General features: G+C 40.0%; 1 protein-coding gene across 1 annotated transcript in view; it reads left to right on the plus strand.

Annotated features, from left to right (window-relative positions):
- Positions 1-12,882, plus strand: part of LOC110445416 — a 30,789-nt gene that overhangs the window by 8,445 nt on the left and 9,462 nt on the right. The window contains exons 2-4 of the mRNA XM_021490030.1: positions 3,521-3,586; positions 3,864-3,938; positions 11,136-11,224. Coding sequence (XP_021345705.1) covers positions 3,521-3,586; positions 3,864-3,938; positions 11,136-11,224 — 230 coding nt within the window. The remainder of the gene's footprint in view (positions 1-3,520; positions 3,587-3,863; positions 3,939-11,135; positions 11,225-12,882) is intronic.

Raw genomic sequence — 12,882 nt, forward strand, 5'->3', positions numbered from 1 at the left:
CTCTCTCTCTCTCTCTCTCTCTCTCTCTCTCTCTCTCTCTCTCTCTCTCTCTCTCGTCTGACGGCTGAGTGGTATATGGACCTTCTTGTGTACTTTTTACATTTGTATATATAGTTTTACAATTCATCACATTTCTATAAAGTCTTACAATATTTCTGTTGATGTTTTCTGTCGGTTTGTTCACACATCATCACACTAGCCGGAACTACTTTTTATGGGAATCCCCTTGTCATGGCGAGCTGAAAAATCCCCGGTATTTGCAAAAAATATCAAAGTTTATAAAATCTTTGTATCGATCTCTACCAAATACGGAATATGTGTGATAAAAACAAGACCACACACTTGTGTTTTCCTATCTCATTTATTGCGCGGACGTATATATTCACTCGTGCGCTCCGCACATGTATATATGAGGAATATTTGTGCTGTAATGAGGCGAGCGAGTTCTGAACAGACCGTTTTGCTGTAATGAGACGAGCGAGTTCTGAACAGAACGTGCTGCTGTAATGAGGCAAGTGAGTTCTGAACAGAACGTGCTGCTGTAATGGGACGAGTGAGTTCTGAACAGAACGTGCTGCTGTGATGGGGAGAGCGAGTTCTGAACAGAACGTTCTGCTGTAATGAGACGAGTGAGTTCTGAACAGAACGTGCTGCTGTGATGGGGAGAGCGAGTTCTGAACAGAACGTTCTGCTGTAATGAGACGAGCGAGTTCTGAACAGAATGTGCTGCTGTAATGGGGCGAGCAAGTTCTGAACAGAACGTACTGCTGTAATGAGACGAGTGAGTTCTGGACAGAACGTGCTGCTGTAATGGGACGAGCGAGTTCTGAACAGAACGTGCTGCTGTACTGAGACGAGCGAGTTCTGAACAGAACGTGCTGCTGTGATGGGGAGAGCGAGTTCTGAACAGAACGTTCTGCTGTAATGAGACGAGTGAGTTCTGCACAGAACGTGCTGCTGTAATGGGACGAGCGAGTTCTGAACAGAACGTTTTGCTGTAATGAGACGAGCGAGTTTTGAACAGAACGTGCTGCTGTAATGGGGCGAGCGAGTTCTGAACAGAACGTGCTGCTGTAATGAGACGAGTGAGTTCTGAACAGAATGTGCTGCTGTAATGGGACGAGCAAGTTCTGAACAGAACGTACTGCTGTAATGAGACGAGTGAGTTCTGAACAGAATGTGCTGCTGTAATGGGACGAGCAAGTTCTGAACAGAACGTACTGCTGTAATGAGACGAGTGAGTTCTGCACAGAACGTGCTGCTGTAATGGGGCGAGCGAGTTCTGAACAGAACGTTCTGCTGTAATGAGACGAGCGAGTTCTGAACAAAACGTGCTGCTGTAATGAGACGAGAGAGTTCTGAACCGAACGTGTTACAGTAATGAGACTAGCACGTTCTGTTCAGAACTCGCTCGCCTCATTACAGCACAAATATTCCTCAGATATACATGTTTATGTGTGTTTTACATTCACTAATACCACAACGCGACAGAGAATCATGACCTTCCTAGGCATGGCTCGAGGGTGTGGTAAAATCCATTTATACTGGACTAGTGATGGCCAAATCTTCAGAGGATTCCGGAAATATTCTGACGTGAAAAATCATTGATATTTCACTTATCGAGTGGACTGGAAAGAAGTACACAATGCGCGCCCTTGCTTAGCGTCGGTAGATTATATTTGTGATATTCTGCTGCAATGACCAGTGACAGAAAATCCGCATCATTATTTCTATAAATATAATCTTCCCATACCGTGAGGGTATGAAAGAGTATTCTCAACCCGAAAGCATGTTCGAAAACCTCAGTACATTGTATGTTATCCTAATTTGCACATAAATTCTCCTAAATCTGATTGTGACGTCATATTTTATTGTTACTGTGACGCCATTGTATTGATTCATTTAGGTTGACAGGGGGAACCGTGAATTCTATGAAACGGACAACAATTTTGTGACACACTGATGGAGATAACAAGCACTCCATTTTCCTGTTCTACAAAATTACATTGGATACCGAGGCTGTGTTGCTCTGCGAAATGACATTGTAAAATGTTTTTTGTTGCTCAGTGAAATGACGTAGAATGTGTTGGGTTTTTTTGCTTGAAATGACGTGGTTTGTGGTTTTGTTGCTTTGTGAAATCACGTGGTATGTGATAATGTTGCCCAATTAAATCAAGTGGTATGGGATTATGTTGCCCAGCTAAATCACGTGGTAAGTAGTTCGGTTGCTTGGTGCAATGACGTGGTATGTAATTATGTTGCCCAGCTAAATCACGTGGTATGTTATTATGTTGCCCAGCTAAATCACGTGGTAAGTAGTTCGGTTGCTTGGTGCAAAAACGTGGTATATGATTATGTTGCTTGGTGCAATGACGTGGTATGTAATTATGTTGCCCAGCTACATCACGTGGTATGCGATTATGTTGCCCATCTAAATCACGTGGTAAGTAGTTCGGTTGCTTGGTGCAATGACGTGGTATGTGATTATGTTGCTTGGTTCAATGACGTGGTATGTAATTATGTTGCCCAGCTAAATCACGTGGTATGTGATTATGTTGCCCATCTAACTCACGTGGTAAGTAGTCCGGTTGCTTGGTAAAATGACGGGGTATGTGATTATGTTGCTCAATGAAATAAGTTGGTAAAATGTGGTTCTGTTTCTCAAAGCAGTGGCTATGATCCCTGATATTTTGAATGACGATTACGGGGATCAAATCGCTGTCTTAATGAGTTTCAGACGGGTTGTTCTTTATGTCCTTACCTTTCTATCGTACTCTTGTCAAGCAACTAAATGTCAGAAACTTTAAAAAATGATCTTTTATAAGTCCCAGCAAATAGGGCCTCAGGGGTTGGGGCCCCATAGGCTCCTCACAGTTCATACAAAAAACGTGTTTAAACAATCGAAAATTCACAGATGTACAAACTAAAATATTTAAGCGCTTAGATACTAATTTGTTGAAGAAAAAAAGAAACTAAATCATAATGAAAAGATATAAGATGCGTTGTTTTCAGTGCCTAGAGAAATATCATCTTCCTTTAATAATTTATTTGGCAACAGCCATAACGAAGAAATTAGAAAATGTCCTTGCTTGGCTCCTGGGCTCTCTACCTTTAACACATTGAACGATTAAGCTATACCGGTGCAAACATGTGCATGTACATATTCTACACGTGTTATATTTAATATTTACAAATCTGAGTTGCTTTCCAATGATATCCATGCCGTACAGTGTCGTAGTGAATAAGTATTGTCATCATGCCTTATGAATGAAAACGTTTCTTCATTTAGGTAGTCCGAGTTATCTCCCTTCTGACGCGCAGCTTGTTGTAATCAACCCGCCCCATTACGACTTCGTCATGTAAATAATTGATTCGACATGTAATGATATATTTGGTATCTAGTTTGTCCTTTTATCAATAACAATGGCATTACATTATGTTACGAGCTATCAAAAACCTCACAAATGGGTTTGAGAACACTAATATTCTCAATTATTTATTGTTTATTTTTTCATTGCAGAGACTGTCCGCCAAGTTACTACGTCCCACGGCTGTCCGATCGTCCGTGATCAGAAAGTTCGGCGGGGTATGTGTTGACAACTCATTGTTTAAATCTGTAAACATAACTGTTAATATTGAGATAATACGATTGCCTCGATTCCAATTTTATTTTTGTGAATTCAAATCGAGACTTACCGAAAAATTAGCATTAAATCGTTCAACACATTACATGGAAGTTGTCGCCTTCTCGAGAAAATATCAGTTCGCTATAGTAGGTACTTTTACGGAATAGTTGTCGCATACGGTGGGAATTTACTAACTTTGAATGGGTTGAAATATTATAGTTTTTATTCTCCTTGTAGGGAGAAAGTCCTTACGAAAAGGTATTCACTCGGGAGAGCGTGCTTCACCCCGCACATGCAGTCAAGGATATAGGGGTAAGATATCGTACTGCAGGGAGACACTGGCGTAAAGAACTATTAGAGCAGTGGAGAAAATATGTCTTTATTTTGGTTTCTGCCATGTCTTTTAACCCATTCAACCCTGAAATCACATTTCAACCTTACCAAATCAAAGACTGGGCTAGTCCAGTTTAAAATTGTAGGGGATATGAGTTAAGCAGTAAACAGAACTGCTGGGAACCCACATTAGTCGCCTCATACGAGAACGTGCACTTGAATGAAGCAGATCTATTGATTTTCTGAATCTGCAATGATATAAGCAAAGTTTGGTTTGGTTTGGTTTGGTTTAGTATTGTTTACCGTCCTTTTAACAGCTATGGTCATTTGAGGACGGCCTCCCCTGTGTGCAAGATGCATGTGTGTGTGTTTTAGGAGGCTGCGATATGTTCGTGTTTGTCTCCATGTGATAGCGCGGGACCGATGCCGACTTTATAGTGCTACCTCACTGGAAACCTACTGCCGAAGACACCCAGCAGGACACCCCACCCGGTCACATTATACTGACAGTATAAGCAAAGTTTATAACATTATACTGACAGTATAAGCAAAGTTTATCACATTATACTGACAGAATAAGCAAAGTTTATCACATTATACTGACAACGGGCGAACCAGTCGTCCCACTCCAAAATTGCTGAGCGCTAAGCAGGAGTAGAAGCTACCATTTTTAACAGACTCTGGTATGTCTCGGCCAGGGGACAGAACCCAAAGCCTTCCTCACGAAACAAGTTTATTGCAACAAATTGAAGTTTTGCAGGGAATTAAGGAAAACGCTATCCCGTCTGATGCAAACACATGAAATAACAATAATGAAACGTGTATAAATCACGTAACCAGGCAGAAAGAAATGTTGAGTGTTATTTTTGCATGTTATAAAATCTTTCAAAATCAGTTTCCTTTAAACGAAAGACAAAAAAAAAATAAAGACACAAATATATAGTAAAAAAAAGAATAATGATCAAATACCTGCTTTATGTTTTGTTTGTACCTGTTACTAAACCACCACTATATTTCCCGGAGTGAAGCTTTGGAGCGTGACAATAAGTAAAAGCAACAAGATGTGTGAAACGTGAAAAATATATCAAATCCATTAATAACTGTGTGTTAATTACTTATTATTCAAATTAACTCCAATCTGGGCTATTTCCAATAATTATTTCAGCTGATTGTGTCACTTTTCCCATATTGGGTTGATAAGCCCTTTCATGTGCAACCCACTTTGTGAAAACTGACAAAATATTTATTTATTATTTTGCTTAATTGTGGTCCACGATTAATGTATTCTGTGAAATTAACACAAAATAAATAAATGATTAAATACACTTTTCTTCTTTTCACATATTGACACCCAAAGTTTTCTGTTCGTCATTGATATACCATTATAACAATAGCTGTTGTTTCTATATTTCCAGTTGTCGGTTGTATTTGTGGTGACGGGACTCGGTGATGTACCATTACAATAATAGTTGTTGTTTCTATATTTCCAGGTGTTGGTTGTATTTGTGATAACGGGACTCGATGGTATACCATTATAACAATAGCTGTTGTTTCTAACTTTCCAGTTGTTGGTTGTATTTGTGGTGACGGGACTCGGTGATATACCATTACAATAATAGTTGTTGCTTCTATATTTCCAGTTGTCGGTTGTATTTGTGGTGACGGGACTCGGTGATATACCATTATAACAATAGTTGTTGTTTCTATATTTCCAGTTGTCGGTTGTATTTGTGTTGACGTGATTCGATGATATACCATTATAACAATAGTTGTTGTTTCTATATTTCCAGTCGTCGGTTGTATTTGTGTTGATGTGACTCGCTGATATACCATTATAACATTAGCTGTTGTTTCTATATTTCCAGTTGTCGGTTGTATTTGTGTTGATGTGACTCGCTGATATACCATTATAACAATAGCTGTTGTTTCTATATTTCCAGTTGTTTGTTGTATTTGTGGTGACGTGACTCGATGATATACCATTATAACAATAGCTGTTGTTTCAATATTTCCAGTTGTCGGTTGTATTTGTGGTGACGGGACTCGGTGATACACCATTATAACAATAGCTGTTGTTTCTATATTTCCAGTTGTCGGTTGTATTTGTGGTGCCGGGACTCGGTGATATACCATTATAACAATAGCTGTTGTTTCTATATTTCCAGTTGTTGGTTGTATTTGTGGTGACAGGACTCGGTGATATACCATTACAATAATAGTTGTTGTTTCTATATTTCCAGTTGTCGGTTGTATTTGTGGTGACGGGACTCGGATATATACCTTTATAACAATAGCTGTTGTTTCTATATTTCCAGTTGTAAGTTGTATTTGTGGTGACGGGAATCGGTGATATACCATTATAACAATAGTTGTTGTTTCTATATTTCCAGTTGTTGGTTGTATTTGTGTTGACGTGATTCGATGATATACCATTATAACAATAGTCGTTGTTTCTATATTTCCAGTCGTCGGTTGTATTTGTGTTGATGTGACTCGCTGATATACCATTATAACATTAGCAGTTGTTTCTATATTTCCAGTTGTCGGTTGTATTTGTGTTGATGTGACTCGGTGATATACCATTATAACAATAGCTGTTGTTTCTTTATTTCCAGTTGTTAGTCGTATTTGTTTTGACGGGACTCGGTGATATACCATTATAACAATAGCTGTTGTTTCTTTATTTCCAGTTGTTAGTCGTATTTGTTTTGTCAGGACTCGGTGATATACCATTATAACAACTGCTGTTGTTTCTTTCTTTCCAGTTGTTAGTCGTATTTGTTTTTACGGGACTCGGTGATATACCATTATAACAATAGTTGTTGTTTCTATATTTCTAGTTGTCGGTTGTATTTGTGTTGACGGGACTCGGTGATATACCATTATAACAATAACTGTTGTTTCTATATTTCCAGTTGTTAGTCGTATTTGTTTTGACAGGACTCGGTGATATACCATTATAACAATAACTGTTGTTTCTATATTTCCAGTTGTTAGTCGTATTTGTTTTGACAGGACTCGGAGATATACCATTATAACAATAACTGTTGTTTCTATATTTCCTGCTGGTGTTTGTAGTGATGGTGACGGGACTCGATGATATCCCATTATATCAATAGTTGTCGTTTGTATATGTCCAGTTGTCGGTCGTGTTTGTGTTGACGGGACTCGGTGATATACCATTATAACAATAGTTGTTGTTTCTATATTTTCAGTTGTCGGTTGTATTTGTGTTGACGGGACTCGGTGATATACCATTATAACAATAACTGTTGGTTCTATATTTCCAGCTGGTGTTTGTAGTGATGGTGACGGGACTCGATGATATACCATTATATCAATAGTTGTCGTTTGTATATGTCCAGTTGTCGGTCGTGTTTGTGTTGACGGGACTCGGTGATATACCATTATAACAATAGTTGTTGTTTCTATATTTCCAGTTGTTAGTTGTATTTGTTGTGACGGGACTCGGTGATATACCATTATAACAATAGCTGTTGTTTCTATATTTCCAGCTGGTGTTTGTAGTGATGGTGACGGGACTCGGTGATATACCATTATAACAATAGCTGTTGTTTCTATATTTCCAGCTGGTTTTTGTAGTGATGGTGACGGGACTCGATGATATACCATTATATCAATAGTTGTCGTTTGTATATGTCCAGTTGTCGGGTGTATTTGTGTTGACGGGACTCGGTGATATACCATTATAACAATAGTTGTTGTTTCTATATTTCCAGTTGTTAGTTGTATTTGTTGTGACGGGACTCGGTGATATACCATTATAACAATAGCTGTTGTTTCTATATTTCCAGCTGGTGTTTGTAGTGATGGTGACGGGACTCGGTGATATACCATTATAACAATAGCTGTTGTTTCTATATTTCCAGCTGGTTTTTGTAGTGATGGTGACGGGACTCGATGATATACCATTATATCAATAGTTGTCGTTTGTATATGTCCAGTTGTCGGGTGTATTTGTGTTGACGGGACTCGGTGATATACCATTATAACAATAGTTGTTGTTTCTATATTTCCAGTTGTTAGTTGTATTTGTTGTGACGGGACTCGGTGATATACCATTATAACAATAGCTGTTGTTTCTATATTTCCAGCTGGTGTTTGTAGTGATGGTGACGGGACTCGGTGATATACCATTATAACAATAGCTGTTGTTTCTATATTTCCAGCTGGTTTTTGTAGTGATGGTGACGGGACTCGATGATATACCATTATATCAATAGTTGTCGTTTGTATATGTCCAGTTGTCGGGTGTATTTGTGTTGACGGGACTCGGTGATATACCATTATAACAATAGTTGTTGTTTCTATATTTCCAGTTGTTAGTTGTATTTGTTGTGACGGGACTCGGTGATATACCATTATAACAATAGCTGTTGTTTCTATATTTCCAGCTGGTGTTTGTAGTGATGGTGACGGGACTCGGTGATATACCATTATAACAATAGCTGTTGTTTCTATATTTCCAGCTGGTTTTTGTAGTGATGGTGACGGGACTCGATGATATACCATTATATCAATAGTTGTCGTTTGTATATGTCCAGTTGTCGGGTGTATTTGTGTTGACGGGACTCGGTGATATACCATTATAACAATAGTTGTTGTTTCTATATTTCCAGTTGTTAGTTGTATTTGTTGTGACGGGACTCGGTGATATACCATTATAACAATAGCTGTTGTTTCTATATTTCCAGCTGGTGTTTGTAGTGATGGTGACGGGACTCGGTGATATACCATTATAACAATAGCTGTTGTTTCTATATTTCCAGCTGGTTTTTGTAGTGATGGTGACGGGACTCGATGATATACCATTATATCAATAGTTGTCGTTTGTATATGTCCAGTTGTCGGGTGTATTTGTGTTGACGGGACTCGGTGATATACCATTATAACAATAGTTGTTGTTTCTATATTTCCAGTTGTTAGTTGTATTTGTTGTGACGGGACTCGGTGATATACCATTATAACAATAGCTGTTGTTTCTATATTTCCAGCTGGTGTTTGTAGTGATGGTGACGGGACTCGGTGATATACCATTATAACAATAGCTGTTGTTTCTATATTTCCAGCTGGTTTTTGTAGTGATGGTGACGGGACTCGATGATATACCATTATATCAATAGTTGTCGTTTGTATATGTCCAGTTGTCGGGTGTATTTGTGTTGACGGGACTCGGTGATATACCATTATAACAATAGTTGTTGTTTCTATATTTCCAGTTGTTAGTTGTATTTGTTGTGACGGGACTCGGTGATATACCATTATAACAATAGCTGTTGTTTCTATATTTCCAGCTGGTGTTTGTAGTGATGGTGACGGGACTCGGTGATATACCATTATAACAATAGCTGTTGTTTCTATATTTCCAGCTGGTTTTTGTAGTGATGGTGACGGGACTCGATGATATACCATTATATCAATAGTTGTCGTTTGTATATGTCCAGTTGTCGGGTGTATTTGTGTTGACGGGACTCGGTGATATACCATTATAACAATAGTTGTTGTTTCTATATTTCCAGTTGTTAGTTGTATTTGTTGTGACGGGACTCGGTGATATACCATTATAACAATAGCTGTTGTTTCTATATTTCCAGCTGGTGTTTGTAGTGATGGTGACGGGACTCGGTGATATACCATTATAACAATAGCTGTTGTTTCTATATTTCCAGCTGGTTTTTGTAGTGATGGTGACGGGACTCGATGATATACCATTATATCAATAGTTGTCGTTTGTATATGTCCAGTTGTCGGGTGTATTTGTGTTGACGGGACTCGGTGATATACCATTATAACAATAGTTGTTGTTTCTATATTTCCAGTTGTTAGTTGTATTTGTTGTGACGGGACTCGGTGATATACCATTATAACAATAGCTGTTGTTTCTATATTTCCAGTTGTAAGTCGTATTTGTGTTGACGGCACTTGGTGATATACCATTATAACAATAGTTGTTGTTTCTATATTTCCAGTTGTAAGTCGTATTTGTGTTGACGGGACTCGGTGATATACCAATATAACAATAGCTGTTGTTTTTATATTTCCAGTTGTTAATTGTATTTGTTTTGACGGGACTCGGTGATATACCAATATAACAATAGCTGTTGTTTCTATATCTCCAGTTGTAAGTCGTATTTGTGTTGACGGGACTCGGTGATATACGCTGTTGTTTCTATATTTCCAGTTTTAAGTCGTATTTGTGTTGACGGCACTTGGTGATACACCATTATAACAATAGCTGTCGTTTATATATTTCCAGCTGGTGTTTGTAATGATGGTGACGGGACTCGGTGATATGCCGTTATAACAATAGCTGTCGTTTTTATATTCCCAGCTGGTGTTTGTAGTGATGGTGACGGGGCCCGGGGATATACCATTATAACAATAGTTGTCGTTTTTATATTTCCAGCTGGCGTTTGTAGTGATGGTGACGGGACTCGATGATATACCATTATCTCAATAGTTGTCGTTTGTATATGTCCCGTTGTCGGGTGTATTTGTTTTGACGGGACTCGGGGATATACCAATATAACAATAGCTGTTGTTTTTATATTTCCAGCTGGTTTTTGTAGTGATGGTGACGGGACTCGATGATATACCATTATAACAATAGCTGTTGTTTTTATATTTCCAGTTGTTAATTGTATTTGTTTTGACGGGACTCGGTGATATACCATTATAACAATAGTTGTCGTTTTTGTATTTCCAGTTGGTGTTTTTAATGATGGTGACGGGACTCGGTGATATACCAATATAACAATAGCTGTTGTTTCTATATTTCCAGCTGGTGTTTGTAATGATGGTGACGGGACTCGGTGATATACCATTATAACAATAGTTGTCGTTTTTGTATTTCCAGTTGGTGTTTTTAATGATGGTGACGGGACTCGGTGATATACCAATATAACAATAGCTGTTGTTTCTATATTTCCAGCTGGTGTTTGTAGTGATGGTGACGGGACTCGGTGATATACCATTATAACAATAGCGTTGTTTTTATATTTCCAGTTGTTAGTTGTATTTGTTGTGACGGGACTCGGTGATATACCATTATAACAATAGCTGTTGTTTCTATATTTCCAGCTGGTGTTTGTAGTGATGGTGACGGGACTCGGTGATATACCATCATAACAATGACTGTTGTTTCTATATTTCCAGCTGGTGTTTGTAGTGATGGTGACGGGATTCGGAATGACGGCTGCGGTGACATACCCTATATATTATCTGTGTACAAGCCTGGACATAACGTACGTGTTTTGCATGAATATTTATTTCGTGTTGTATTACAAAAATATATATTTAACAACAATTTTGAAACAAGTTATCTTAACTCATATAAATCAGTTCTGTTGGCCCGGGTGTGAGCGCGCAGGAGGAAACAGGAGAACACCCACGTTGTCGGGCATGTGACCCCATACTTTTTACGGGGAATCGAACTCTGGTCACCTTGGTGAAAGGCGAGTGTGTTATCCACTGCGCCATCCTATCAAATTTGTGTTGTATTCAGGCAAGAAGTAGCGTGAAGAGCTATTATTACAACAAACAAGGGTAAATTTGTTTGTTTGTTTGGGGTTTAACGTCCTCACAACAGCCAGGGTCATATAAGGATGGTAGCCTAGGGAGACAACAGCCAGGGTCATATAAGGATGTTGGCCTAGGGACACACAACAGCCAGGGTCATATAAGGATGGTAGCCTAGGGAGACAACAGCCAGGGTCATATAAGGATGTTAGCCTAGGGAGACACAACAGCCAGGGTCATATAAGGATGGTAGCCTAGGGAGACAACAGCCAGGGTCATATAAGGATGTTGGCCTAGGGACACACAACAGCCAGGGTCATATAAGGATGGTAGCCTAGGGAGACAACAGCCAGGGTCATATAAGGATGTTAGCCTAGGGAGACACAACAGCCAGGGTCATATAAGGACGGGAGCCTAGGGGGACACAACAGCCAGGGTCATATAAGGACGGGAGTCTAGGGGGACACAACAGCAAGGGTCATATAAGGATGGTAGTCTAGGGAGACACAACAGCCAGGGTCATATAAGGATGGTAGCCTAGGGAGACACAACAGCCAGGGTCATATAAGTATGGTAGCCTAGGGAGACACAACCGCCAGGGTCATATAAGGACGGGAGCCTAGGGGGACACAACAGCCAGGGTCATATAAGGATGGTAGCCTAGGGAGACACAAAAGCCAGAATCAAATAAGGACGGTTGCTATGACACACAACAGCCAGGGTCATATACAAACGGGAGTCTAGGGGGACACAACAGCCAGGGTCATATAAGGATGGTAGCCTAGGGGGACACAACAGCCAGGGTCATATAAGGACGGGAGCCTAGGGGAACACAACAGCCAGGGTCATAAAAGGATGGAAGCCTAGGGGGACACAACAGCCAGGGTCATATAAGGGCGGGAGCCTAGGGGGACACAACAGCCAGGGTCATATAAGGATGGTAGCCTAGGGAGACACAACAGCCAGGGTCATATAAGGACGGGTGCCTAGGGAGAGACAACAGCCAGGGTCATATAAGGACGGGCGCCTAGGGGGACACAACAGCCAGGGTCATATAAGGACGGGAGCCTAGGGGAACACAACAGCCAGGGTCATAAAAGGATGGAAGCCTAGGGGGACACAACAGCCAGGGTCATATAAGGACGAGAGCCTAGGGGGACACAACAACCAGGGTCATATAAGGACGGGTGGCTAGGGAGACAACAGTCAGGGTCACATAAGGACAGGTGCCTTGAGAGACACAACAGTCAGGGTCATATAAGGACGGGTGCCTTGAGACACAACAGACAGGGTCATATAAGGACGGGTGCCTTGAGACACAACAGCCAGGGTCATATAAGGACGGGTGCCTTGAGACACAACAGCCAGGGTCATATAAGGATGG

Source organism: Mizuhopecten yessoensis, unplaced genomic scaffold (assembly GCF_002113885.1).
Source record: "Mizuhopecten yessoensis strain PY_sf001 unplaced genomic scaffold, ASM211388v2 scaffold2275, whole genome shotgun sequence".
NCBI classification, from domain to species: Eukaryota; Metazoa; Mollusca; class Bivalvia; order Pectinida; family Pectinidae; genus Mizuhopecten; species Mizuhopecten yessoensis.